A 13,432-nucleotide genomic window follows, 5' to 3' on the forward strand; every position below is an offset into this window, starting at 1 on the left:
TTCCCACACACCCCAGGGCTCATACTGAACACCTCTAGGAAAGCTGGGGCCAGAAGCTTCAGTGAGCAGCGCTTGTACTGTGCCCATGGAGAGATCAGATCCATGTAAGCAAACAGGCTCCTGTCCGCTGGTCCACATTGTCCCCTCCACTGACCTCTTCACGTCATCAGTGCATGTTCTAAGCTAAGGCACAAACCTCACACAGAACAGCTCCACAGCCAAGGTTACTCAGCTGTCTGGTACTGAAACCAAAGCTAAGGTCATTCAGCACCCCACTGCCATAGCGTTGCCCAGTGTGTCTCCTGCTAAGTTTTTGCAGGATTAATCAGCCCTTAGCAACCCCCACTAATGGGAGATGAGCAGTAGTTTGCAAAACCCATCAGACCATTGGGAATCACAGATTCAATCTGAGGCATTAATTAAAAAAAAAAAAGAGGTTTATTTTACTTTAAATTACACTCGTGTGTGCTTTTGTGTGCACCTGCGTGCAGGTGTTCACAGCAGCCAGAAGAGGGCATCAGATCCGTGGAGCTAGACTGTGGGCATGGGTCCTAGGAACCAATCGGGTATTCTGCAGGAGTAGCAAGTATTCCTAACTGCTGAGCTGTCTTTCTGGCCCCGATGGATTACTTTTTATTGTCTCACCCCCAGCATCCAGAGGACTTATCTTCACGATGTTGAGTTGAAGCTAAGAGTGACTTTCTGAACCAAAATTGTGTTAACATCCTTTTTTTTTTGTTCCTCTTTTGGATAACAGAAATCCAGAGAACAAGTCATCTTTAAAAATAAGATGCTTCAGGGACTGGAGAGATGGCTCAGGGGTTAACATCACTGGCTGGTCTTGCAGAGGACCCAGGTTTAATCCCTAGGACCCACATACAACCATCTGTACCTCTACTCCCAGAAACTCCAGTGCCCTCTTCTGGCTACTGCAGGTACCAGGCATCCACATGGTATACAGACAGACATGCAAGCAAAATACTCATACATATAAAATAATATATATTTTAAATTTTAGTTAAAATATATAGGTGCTTTAACAGGTGAAACATAAATTTTCATATCACAGGACCTGACTGCTTATCTGTAGAGAATTAAGCATCCATCTTGTATGTGTGCTTGTATGTATGTGTGTCTGGTATGTATGTTGTGTGTATGTATGTATTTTGTGTGTGTGGTATGTATGTGTATATATTGTATATTGTGTATGTTATGTGTTGTGTGTTATTTGTATGTGTATGTGGTGTGTGTTTATGTTGTATGTATGTGTTCATGTATACAAATGCACATGGGTTGGACGTGTGTGTGTGTGTGTGTGTGTGTGTGTGTGTCTGAGGAAAGCCTTGAGTGTTGATACATAGGCACATCTACTTTTTGTTTGAGACAGGGTCTCATTGGCCTGGACCTTCACAGCTTAGGCCAGGCTGGTTGGTTTGATGCACTTCCAGAGGTCCAGCTCTCTCCACCACCCGTCTTGCCATTTCTGGAATGTAAGCACTGCCCTTAACTTTTCATGTGGGTTCTAGGGATTGAACTCAGGTCCTCAAACTTGTGAGGCAAGCATTTTCTTGACTGATCCACCTTCCGGCCCTGTACCACATGTGTTAAAGTCCCCTTCTTCCTGCCTTCCAATGACCTCTCTGTTGCTGAGTACCCCAGACACCACTTAGACGGTCCATCTTGAGGTATTGGTGGTGGCTTAGGATCAAAACCTTGTTGGAGACAATTTACCAAGCTTTGGGAGCATGAGCACTATTGAGTTACTCTGACCTATCTTCTTGGAATGATTGTCATCCGTTCTGGGTTTCCTAGAGAGATTTCCCTAAGTGGAAAAAAAAAAGACATTTATTCAAGACAAATATTTTCTGATTGTAATGATAAAGTTGTATCTATAGTGTTTCTTTCCATTTTTTTCCCTGTTAGCATTAAAAAGAAAAAGAAGCAGTGACTCACTGTTTGTTATGGCTGCCAAGAAACCAGCCCAAAGCTGAACTCGTAGCTAACTTGGCCTTTGGTAACAGTCTGGGATTTTTCTGTATATGTTTGTCTTTTTGCAACAACTGTCCTTGTAGTCTTGTTTTATGATTGTGCTTTTACTTTTGGGTAAATTTATTTGTCTAGCATAAATCCCCAATGAATGTATCTTCCTAAGCCATAGTCGGTAGTTTTTGGGAGCCAGGTGGTATGAGTGACGTAGCCTAAGAATTAAGGTGGCCCACTAAGGTAGGATAGCCACAGGCAGGGCAGTCAGCCGTTGTGACCACTAAATAGTCCTTAAGGAGACAGAAGAAGAAAGCACATTTTAAAATACATTTGACGTCTACGTGTGGGATGCTGAGAGCGATGCTTCTAAAACCCAGAGAGCACAGCATCTTCCACACCTGCACCTGTTTCTTCATCTCCTAGAGCCGTGATCAACCAAGGGACGAGGGCTGGACCTTTTTCTGTCATCTGTATACAAATCCATCCATAGCTGGAAACAAAAACCACTGGTAGTGTGAGGGACAGCTTGGAGAGACCACACGTGTGCACAGCTGATGGAGGAGACGTAGCTATCCCTGTGAAGAAAGGGGCTCCCAGTCCATGCCCTGCACATAACTATATTCTCCATTAGCTGGTCTTGATTGAACATTTCCTATACACGTTCCTGAGTCTCAGTGTTGTGATTTTCAAAATGCCCAGCTTTGCATAAAGTTCTTTAAAACTGTCTTTGAGATAGGGCGATGACTTGCTGGACCAGCTTGGTGACCCGAGTTTGATCCTCATAACCCATTAAAGAGGTGGAAGGCAAGAACCGTCTCCATGAAGTTGTCCACTGACATCCACACATGTGCCATGGTAAGCATGCCCCCTCCCCACTAATAATAATGACATAAAAACTCCTTTGAGAGTTGGGGAGATGCTCTTTTGGGTAGCACACTTGATGCTCTTGTGTGAGGGCCTGAATCTGGGTACCAGAGCTCATGTGAAGGTTGTCTGGACATGGCAGCATGTTTGTAAAGCTCCGTGGTTGGAGATGGGATCCTCTAGGCAAGCTGGCTTGCTTGACTGGAAAGCTTTGTATTCAGCAAGAGACCCTGCCTAGTAAGTAAAGTAGAGCATAATGGAAGGAGACAGCAACGTCAGCCTCTGACCTACACACACACGGGCACATGCAAACACATGCTCATGTGCACACATACTTATACACACAAACACACATATACACATGCAAACACACTGACACAGGCATAAATACATACATATACATAGACAGGAAGAAAGAACAGCCTCCCCCAAAACCAAGAACAACAGCAAGACCCCAAAACGCCTTTGAGGAGCTGTCAAGTTACATTTCTGTTTTCTTTCATTAAGAAGTCTTATCCGGCATTAAAAACAAAACACTTTCCAGGTTTCTCTTAAAGGGATAATTTTACTTCATTTTTCTTCTCATTTGTGTGTGTGTGTGTGTGTGTGTGTGTGTGTGTGTGTGCGTGTGTGTGTATGTACGTATGTATGTTGGGGAGCAAATTGTTTGCCCGCAAGAATCATAGTTTGTCTTTTGCCTTTCAGGTCACCGATCCCACCCCTTCCCCAATGTCTCCCTAAGTAAACCTAAAGCAATCTGAGGAGAGAAAAATTCAGTCTGGTAACAAAGCATGCTTTGTCTTGATAAACACAGTGGTCAATGACTCCGACCCTTGAAGTTCTGGGTAAATGAGTAACTGATTGTATCCGAGAGGCGAACTCCCATTTGTATCCTGACTCTTACAGTGCGCTCCTCTCTGTTTTACTCGGACCTAGCTTGTTTGAAATTGTTGAAACAACTGTCCAGACTCAGGGGCAGCACCTGTGAGGCAAGACACTTATTTAGCTTAGGGGCCCTCTAGAAAGAACAATACAAAAATACCTTGCTTTCACCACTTTCTCTTTCTCTTTTTTTTCTTTCTTTTCTTTTCTTTTTTTTACAAAAACATACTATAATATGAACACACCGCTCATGCTCCTCCTGGGTCTGGGAAAGGCCCATGCAAGAGAGATGCTGGAAGCTTAAACTTGATTGGTTTTGTCGTGGCGGGTCCATTTCTTTAGGTTCAGTGTTGCGGTACATGTTCACCTATACTAGACACACACGAACTAACTACTTCAGCTTACAATCACGGGACATGTATGTGCTGGCTCCGAAGACACTAGGTAGGAATATACAAATGTAAATATCAGATCACGAGATTACGTAGTGTATAAGCACACATTCACAGGTTTTGGTTTAGTTTAGTTTAGTTTGTTTGTTTTTTCCCCCTGATTTCTCCTGGGCGGCTGCTTTCTTCAACGTCACACCCAGGCAATGATGTCCTCTTCTCCAGGCTTTGAATTGTCTGCCTGCAGGAAAATGTTCACTTTAAGGGAGAAGTAGTCAGCGGAATAGACTCAAATCCTGTCCTCTGAACTGGGCTCATGTAGAACAAGCCAGCTAGGATGGGTGGGGAGGCAGGAAGCAGGTGAGTGGGAAACGCACTGCCCGGAGGCAGGCTTGGCTTGTGTGTGTGCGTGCATGGTGGGTTTCCGGCTATCTCAGATACTGGTTTGGAGGTCTCCGTTGAGGAGGGTCCTCTGGGTCTCTGTGGTCTCATTCAGCCGGGATTTGTCCTGCTTACTGTCGCTCCGTTCCCCATCCTCGGTACCACTCACCTTGACCAAGCAGAGAACATTCTGGAAGCTCTTCTTGAAGTTGTCAGATAAGAAGGCATATAGTATGGGGTTGGCACAGCTGTTGGCGTAGGTGAGGATCACTACAAAGTCAAACATGCCTTTCAAGGCAGGGGTGGGGCTGATGGCCACGGACACGGAAGAGACATTGAAGATGTAGAAAGGGAGCCAGCAGAAGATGAAGACAGCCACTACGATGGACACCATGCGGGTGACCTTTTTCTCTGACTTCTTCCTCTTGGACGATCCTACTCGGATTCCAGAGGACTTCACCTTGATTATGATAAACAGGTAGCAAAGACAGATGATGGTGAGGGGTACCAGGAACCCCAGGATGAAGGCATAGATAATGAACCCTGTGTACCATGCCCCAGATTCACCTGGCCAGTTGATGGTACAGCTGCTCCTCCCCCACTGGTTGCTCCGGAGGCCAGCATATATCATGATGGGCAGGATGACCAGCAGAGAGAGGCCCCACACAGCCACATTGATCATCTTGGCTGTTCGGGGCCGTCTCCACTTGGCTGACTTGATCGGGTGGACCACAGCTAGGTAACGGTCAATACTCATGACCGTCAGGCAGAAGATACTGGTGAACTGATTGATGCCATCTACAGTCATGACCACCCGGCAGATGGCCTTGCCAAAGGGCCAGTGGACCAGTGCCACCTGCATGGCCAAGAAGGGCAGCCCCAGCATGAAGAGTTCATCCGCAATGGCCAAGTTGAGGATGTAAATGTTGGTGATGGTTTTCATCTTGGCATAGCGGAGGATGACGTAAATGACAAGAGTGTTGCCGCACAGCCCGACAACGCACACCACGAAGTAGATGAACGTGAGGACCGCGTTGCTTGTCATGTCGTAGTACGGCTCGGTCTGGTTGGAGCCATTGCTTGGCCCCAGTGAGCCATTGATGTCAAATGGAGAGGGTATCCATAGTTGACTCCCATTGCCTTGCTCAGATGCCATCTCCATGGCTGCTTTTCAGTCAGCTTAGAACCAAGCAGAGATCTTACTTTCACCTTGGTGGGCTCTGGGGGCCAAGATTCTACTGTGACATCTGGGAAGAGAAAGAGAAAAGTGACCGTAAGTCCCCAACCTATTTAGACTCCCGTGTTCCATGTTTAGACAGTTTCCTACCACTCTCTCTCTTTTGTGTCTTCACATGTGTACAGCTGTGTGTGTGTGTGTGTGTGTGTGTGTGTGTAGGCACGGTACCCCTCCCCCCTTTTTGATTCTGTTTCTCACCATGTAGCCTAGGCTTCAGGGACCCACTCGTGTCTTCCCCACCACCGCTGTAATTACAGACATGTCGCTACAGTTTCCACCTGGGTTCTGGAATTGAACTCAGAACTCTTGCTTGCAAGTTAAGTGCTTTATTGACTGAGCCATCTCCCGAGTCTCCCTCCCTCCTTCTTTCCCTTAATCCCCCCCCCCCCCCGTTTTTGGAGACAGGCTAGCCTAGAACTGCTGCGTAGCTGAGGCTGGCTTTGCAATCAGGGCTCTCTCCCTGTCTTAGCTTCCAGGGCTTGGGGTGAGCTACCTCGCCTCGCTCTGTTAGATGTGTCTTTCAACTGGAAAGCAAGTTTTCTTTCTTTCTTTCTTTTTTTTTTTTTCTCATCTAGCTGCCAGCCTGCCTGTCAGCCTGCAGACTTTTTGAGGTCTTTGGAAATGGTGGGGGAAGGGTCATCTTTGATGACGCACGTGAGGCGAAAGGCTATGGCTTCAAACACATGGACTTTGACCCCTAAGGAATTGACTGGTCCAGACTATAAAAAGGCAGATCTTGGAGGGGTCTGAGTCTGACACCATCACTCTGAGCCCTGTGCAGAATCCCGTGCTGGCTTGATGCCCGCCTGGGAGAGTTCCATTCAGAGACTCCCATGGTGGGAAAAACCCAAGAATTTAAAGGAAGAACAAATCTGGGCTCCATGATTGAGCCCCACGTGACCTCATGCCCAGCCCTTAACTGCTGTTTCTTTCCTTTGTCAATATGGGGGTGTCATGAGGGTTAAACAAGAGAAGGTATATGCAAATGCCTAGCACTGTGCAGGCTCATAATCACAGCCTCATAAATGTTAGCCCCTCTACTGTCTCATTATCTCTAATTTATTGAAACCTGCCTACACAGTGAATCAAGTTAGAGTCTTTAATATTAAAAGTTAGAGCCTGAGCCGGGCGGTGGTGGCACACGCCTTTAATCCCAGCACTCGGGAGGCACGGGCAGGCTGATCTCTGTGAGTTCGAGGCCAGCCTGGTCTACAAGAGCTAGTTCCAGGACAGGAACCAAAAACTACAGAGAAACCCTGTCTCGAAAAAAAAAAAAAAGTTAGAGTCTGCCCCCCCCCCCCACTTTAAAAATGTGTGCTTCAGGCTGTTTTTTGGCTTGGTTTTGTTTCCCCAATGCCCGGTGCCCTTCATTCCCCACCAGACTCCCACTTAGGAAAGCCCTTTCCTGAAGTTTCTACTCCCTCAGGGGTGGCCTTTTGCCTGCAGTCCATAGATTAGGGCAAAAACAGAGGCTAGGTAAAGGGCACAGACTCTTCATGAAAGTCAAAAGAGGCTTTTAAAAACTGAGGACCTTCGGCCACACCCATTTTCCCCTTTGTCTCCCTAAACATGTGGGAGTTGTGGATACTGTCCTCCCTCACTTAAAAGAGTGGAAACTGAGGCACAGAGAGTTAAAATCCTTGGTGGAGTGGGTACTTCAACATGAGCCACCTGGCACCACGTCGTCTGGGATTTTCAATGTGCCCTGGCTGATGCTCTCTGCATGGAAACCCATGGCTGGGGACTTGAGCTTAGTGTAAAGCAACCGACTCCAAGTGACCTCCATGCTGAGAAGATAATGAGAACGCTGTTGGCTTGGCCTAAGATGTAAAACACCAGCTCAACCTATAATAAGTGATTTACCACAGATATAAAACATCATGGGGGTGGGGGCCACTGTGATGGAACCCCCTCTAGCAGCTAACACTTCAACAGGGGAGACAGGCAAGGGAATCAAGTCCTATAGTGTGTGACTTGCGTGGAGATAGGGCCATGAACAAAGGGTGTTAGGACACAGCCCTTCCCTGACTGTGTAGGGGGATGTTCTCAGGAATTCGGGGGCTGGGTCTCGTGTATATGTAGAGTGAGGCAAGAGCTCAGGGTAGGGGTCCATCCAGGAAGAGAGGAGCTGGTCAAGGACTGGAGTATACAGGACCACTAATTCTCTTGCCTGACATCTTTCCCCAAAGCGTACTTTTCCGAATCAATGCCTAATGCTGGCGCAGACTGCAGAGAAATTAAAGACGTAGCCGGCAACAGGCAGGTGTTCCTTGCCCTCCTCTGCCTCCGATTCATTCTGTACTGCCAGGTGCCTGGCTTTTCTTTCTGCATTAATTCTCCCAGCCCATGTTTGGTACAGTGAGGTCGGAGAATTTGCGTTTGTAGTTTGGGGACCCACTGCCTTGTGTCTGCCTTGGGTAAGCAAGTATAAGCAGGCAGCTCTTAGAGCCAGAAGCTGTGAAGAAACTGGTTTTGTATCCCCAGATTAACTTGGGTTATTTCCACTGTTTGGTTTTTTTTTTCCTTCTTTCCCCATCTTGCCAGATCCTTAATTCTACAGACCCAGAATCGTATTCAAGCTGCATGCAGAGGAAACTTTCAGTAATCATTAGCTCGTGCCGTCTATATACCATGAGAGGGCAAACTTCAGTATCTGACCGAGACTGAAGAACCCCCTGGGGCTGTAGAGTTCATACCTAGAGCCAAGAAAGAAGGAGGAAAGAAGGAGAAGGAGGAGGAGGACAGGAGGAGGAGGAGGAGGAGGAGAGGAAGAGGAGGAGGAGAGGAGGAGGGGAGGAGGAGGAGAGGAGGAGGAAAAGAGGAGGAGGAGGAGGAGGAGGAGGAGGAGGAGGAGGAGGAGGAGGAGTGGTGGTGGTACAGGGCCCAATGTGATTCTTCAGTTCTAACTATGCCCGTTGTGCAGAATGAATGGGGTGGGGGTCACTTTTCTCTGGAACTGGCTGAGACACACTTCCACTTTAGGAAGGTAAGCCCTACAGGGATTCAGAGCCTTGGAGGTGGGTGGAGGTCATATGCTGGGAAACCCCAATGGGAAGGGGGGGACTCCTCCAAGGAAGACAGGAACTTAAAACCTAGGGGGTCCTGTATAACTAGTCTGGTGCCTAACATCTCCAAGTGATTGCTCCTCATTTTACGTTTGTCTCACCGAAAGAGAATTCCTAATGCCACCAGTCGATACTTGTTGAATTGTGGTTAAATTAAATGCACCAGGAAGTCTGATTTTCTGCTTTGTTTTTTTTTTTTTTTTTTTTTTTTTTCAGTGTCAGGGCTGTTAAATCCTGGCCATGGTTTCCCCTGAGAGAGTCCTGGCTCTGTTGGAGAGAAGGGTTTCCCACTGTCTCAGGGAGCCTCTCTTGTTCCCGTATGCTCCCTAGCCCATGAATTCAGAGGTGGGATGGTTGAGATTCCACCCAGCTTTAGTTTCACTGACTTCCCAACATCCTTCTCTTGTGATCCCTCAAGACCCCCTCCCCTAAATCTGCTAGATGCCCCCACCCCCACTCTGCTCGAAAAATCTGGGGCTGGACACTGAGCTGATACCAGCAGCCCTGTGTGGTTCAGCATCGCGCTAGAGTGCCCCTCAGCACTGGCCGGTGGGTGGGAGGTAGATAAGTGAGCCTCTGGACCGCAGAGTTAGTCCAGGGTTAGGGATATTTGGGGCCAACAACTCGCTGACCCGGGAAACAAAGTGTTCCCTAAAGGATTTCCCACCATTTCCAGGAAATTGTAGGGAGAGTGGACCATGGTGCCCGCCCGCACAACCAGCTTCAATACGCAGAGGGGACTGAGGTGCCAGGGACAGCGAGGAGCGCCAACAGTCGCTTGGGGACTTGACCATTCAGTGGTTGGTTCTCTCCTATCTAGACAGATGTCTCTGCTCGAGGGCGGCGGGGTGTAGGAGGGACCTGACCGCATACGAATCTGCTCTGCCTCCCCATCGGGGGATGGAAGAAAAACAAAAACAAAACAAAAACGGAAAAACCCGCTTTCCTTCTCTCTCTGCGATGTCTCTATCCCCTGTCCCCCCCAACTTATGTCTCAGGGTATGAACTCAGGAGCCCTGTGGTGGCACCTGGCACGTCCCTTCTCCTCTAGCTGGTCTCGCTTTCCTTGGACCGGGGCTGTTTCGCAGGTGGCTAGGATATAAGTTATTCCCATCACAGCTACTAACCGGACGGTCAGGCTCGCAGATCACACGCCACCGTACCTGGGTAGTGGCTGTGCGGACCAATCCGTCCTGGAATATACTACCTTTCCACCCGTGACGCCAGGATACGCATCTTTCATTTCTACCTGTCACCTCCAAAGGCACAAAAGCAGAGAACTGAGCGCCGGAACCAACATACAGGTCGCCGGGATCAGCGCTCTATCCCTAGCGCAGATGCACGCAGGTGCCCAAGTGCGCTCGTCGCTCCCACCATCTCTCTGTGACACACACATATGCACACACACGGGTAACCACACACACCCCTCACCTTGCTTTCCACGAACACTCGGTTCTCTGGGTTCTCCAGCACCCCAAAACTGTCCTTTATCCAGTCGTGCGCCGGTGAGTGCAGTAGCTTGGCTCCTGGGCTCTCAGCTTCCTTGGCTGGCTCGTGCGAGCCCCCTCTGGCATTTGAAAGAGCTAGCCTGAACCTCGAGAGAGCTAGCCTGGCTTGCAGATCATCGACACCCAATAGCGGACTGGTGCTCTGGGCGCCGGTGGCCTCGCGAGCGCGCCGGTGGCTGCACAGCTTACATTGGCCCAGGCGGGTGGCAGCCCCTGGGCACACTTCCCCACGCCCCCTGTTCGTGACGTCACAGCAGCTTCGCTCCGCCCACCGGTCCTGAAGCACCGGTGAACAGAGTGGAGAATCCTGCGGGTGACCTAGGGCACCCGGGGAGGAGGGGTCAGCGGACCTGGATGCTGGTGGAGGGGGAAGCGATGTCAATGTCCCTATGACTCCTCCCGGTGAGGACCCGCGCTGATTTTTCTCCGATTTTAGAGACTCGGTCCGATTTTACCCAACAAATTCCAGGCAGTTGTCGCAGGGGCTGGGGTGACCTAGACTTGCTCCGGGACCTTTAAGTCATGTTCTCAAGTTTACAAAGCCGTGCCGTACCACGGACTAGTCCCAGACACAGCGCACGGGTTGCAGATCCTGGCAAAGGACAGAAGAGAGAATGTGTGTGTGTGTGTGTGTGTGTGTGTGTGTGTGTGTGTGTGTATGTGAAAACAGCAAGCAGGTCTCCCGCTGCAAGCGCCTGCAGGTGTGTGTGCCGCACCTGGCTTCAGTTCCTGCAGCCAGCAGGGGCTCCGCGGGGCTCGACAGGTCTACAGTCTCTCCTAGCTTTAATTTAGCCTGTCAGTCAGTGCTTGCTGGTTTGACCCAGCCCAACCGCTCCTCCTACGCGGCTGTGTCGCTCTGCGGGAGAAAAGAGGGACCAGCAAGAAGTGGGAGATGTGTGGCATCAAGTTGCAGCTATTTATTTATTTTTGACTGTGATGATTCAGTCGATGTTCCAATAGTTTAATAAGTCGTAATCAATCCTGTAGCCTCCCTTCCCTCTCAACACACACACACACACACACACACACACACACACACACACACACGGATAGTTCCTAGAGCATGGGAAATCAGAAAGCAAACCCCAATTAGCTTTCTCTGTGGTCTTAGCTGACCTCATCCGGCTATCCTGTTTATTATTGGCTTGTGGGCTCATCTGGGCAAAGCATAAATCCAGAAGCTACGTGTGTTGCAGAGAGGCCTGGGCTCTGCCCGTGGTGAGTTCTGACAGCGAAAGGGAGCCAGAAGGTAGAAGCAGGCGGAACTGCTTCTAAGTCAAAGTCACTCACAGGCGCTCACTGGCACCATCTCTGTGAGATCTTGGTTAGTTTGGAGCCTGTGGGCTTGGTAGAGATTGAACTAGGGCTTCAGTTAGGTCGCAGTAGCACTAGGGGTCAGCTCGCCTTTAGATTTTTATGGGGCAGGGTTGAGGGGCCGAATAGTGCAGCTCTCAAGACGAGGGGAGGGACCCTGGGGGAAAAGGGACCTGGAATGAGCTCAGGGGAAGACCTCCTCCCATCCCCGTGTCACAGCTGCTAGGATGCATATTGCCACCTCTAGTCTAAAACCAGTGACCCCAGCCGGCTTTCAGGGACAGCGAAGAATGAAAAGCTAGTGCCTATTTTGAGTTCAGATTTCCCCCAGGTCTCGCGTGACCTTGTAAAAAGCTCTTCAAGGGTTGCTGCCCAGTTGGTGGATTGTTTAGAAAACTAACTCACACAAAAGAGAAACCCCTGCTTCTCAGTGGGTCCCTTTCCTATACACAAGGCGACCCCCAGGGGGCGGTGTACAGTTTTTTGCGCTTCTATACTTCTGGTTTCTTACCAGCACCACCAGCGCAAGCAGGCTGCTCCAGTCAGCTCAACACGCTTCTCCCAAACAACCTGGGGAGCATTTCTGTGTGTTTTTAACGTGCTGAGCACACCCAACGGAATCCCACCCTTCACACCCTTGTGAAGTCTTACCCCAGCGCTCTCTCAGTCAGGTCTGGCGAACTCAGCCCCCGTGGATGAACTGCAGACACGCCCATCTCTTGTGCGACTGACCCAGTGAGATCTGAGCACTGCCCTTGACAGCGGAAAATGTCACCTAGAACAATTATTGATTTTGTCCGCCTCGTGTGTGCCTCTCCCCTCCCCTGACCCGTGAATGCCTCCGAAGAACTCTTTGAAATCGCTGCGGGCTTTGCTGGGCGCCCCCAACATGGAGTTCCATTCCCTGTTTGACAATGCCCTGCTCTTTTGACAGTGTCCCAGTAATCTGCAGCCTGCCTGGCCTTCCTCAGCTGCTCATTTAGGAACAAAGTAACAAAACTTTGAGCCAGAAAAATACAGGGGTCTCGGGTGGGGGAGGTTACCTTCTCTCTGACTTCTCTGTTATCTTTAAGGCAATGAGATGGCAGCCTTCTCCCTTCTTGCGCTTATCAGAAGGGCACTAGGTGGCAGGAAATGAAGAATGGCAATGGACCGAAGGGCCAGGCCAGGGCTTAGCGCACTCTTTTGGCGAAGTTCACCTCCTGGGAGCTCAGCAGGCAACAGAGACCAGGGAACTCTCCAGTAGGTCATTCTGTCTGGTCGCTTAGAGGCGCTATCAATTAAATGGGGGAGAAATTGTTCCTCTGACATCAATTTGGTGGGAACAAATATTGCAGTTAGGCTTAGAGGAAAATGTGAACCCCAGGAGGAGAGCTGGACTGATTGGGGGTGTTAGGTGGTGGATCAAGCGTCTGGCATGGTCTCTGTCCTTGCGTGTGTGCTATTTCTGTGGATGGAGAAAGGGCAAGGCCCCTGAGCTGCAGAACGTCAAGTGTGCAGTGGTTTGGAACTCACTATGTCACCCAGGCTGGCATCAAACTTCTGGTCCTCCTGCCTCTGCTTCCCGAGTGCTGGGATTGCAGGTATGTGCCACCACACGAGCCTTGATGTTTCATTTGGAAAATATGGCTTATGATTGCCATAATTTTTAAAAGATATAACCATTTGACTTAGTAGGCTTGGTGGCCTCTTAGATGCACCAGGGGCAACATGAGCCCCTTTCTCCCTTTCCCTTCCCACCCCTTGCAGTTTCCATTCTGACTTGGCACCAACTTCACCTTATCTCTTTATGTGGGTGGGCAGTGTGGA

The 13,432-nt window shown here is 49.4% G+C and overlaps 2 protein-coding genes across 4 annotated transcripts in view; one reads left to right on the top strand and one right to left on the bottom strand.

The window, feature by feature from the left end:
• Positions 1 to 13,432, top strand: part of Slc39a11 (solute carrier family 39 member 11) — a 441,115-nt gene that overhangs the window by 21,519 nt on the left and 406,164 nt on the right. The window lies entirely within an intron of this gene.
• Sstr2 (somatostatin receptor 2) lies at positions 420 to 10,841 on the bottom strand. Of its 2 annotated transcripts, XM_041635705.1 has the most exons (3): positions 10,233 to 10,841; positions 4,669 to 5,746; positions 420 to 4,359 (listed from the first exon to the last, which is right to left on the bottom strand). In XM_041635705.1, exons 2-3 carry the CDS (start codon positions 5,659 to 5,661, stop codon positions 4,312 to 4,314), a joined length of 1,041 nt encoding a protein of 346 aa, XP_041491639.1. In that variant the 5' UTR covers positions 5,662 to 5,746; positions 10,233 to 10,841; the 3' UTR covers positions 420 to 4,311. The 2 variants fall into 2 exon arrangements, with proteins under 2 accessions (XP_041491639.1, XP_041491638.1); XM_041635704.1 differs by having other exon boundaries at positions 420 to 5,746; positions 10,233 to 10,840.

This window comes from Microtus oregoni, unplaced genomic scaffold (assembly GCF_018167655.1).
Source record: "Microtus oregoni isolate MIOR12 unplaced genomic scaffold, Mior012 000048F_ref0000485, whole genome shotgun sequence".
NCBI lineage: Eukaryota > Metazoa > Chordata > Mammalia > Rodentia > Cricetidae > Microtus > Microtus oregoni.

What these genes read in the sequence shown, in the direction of transcription:
- Sstr2 (XM_041635704.1), bottom strand. Translation starts at nt 5,661, where the DNA reads ATGGAGATGGCATCTGAGCAAGGCAATGGGAGTCAACTATGGATACCC.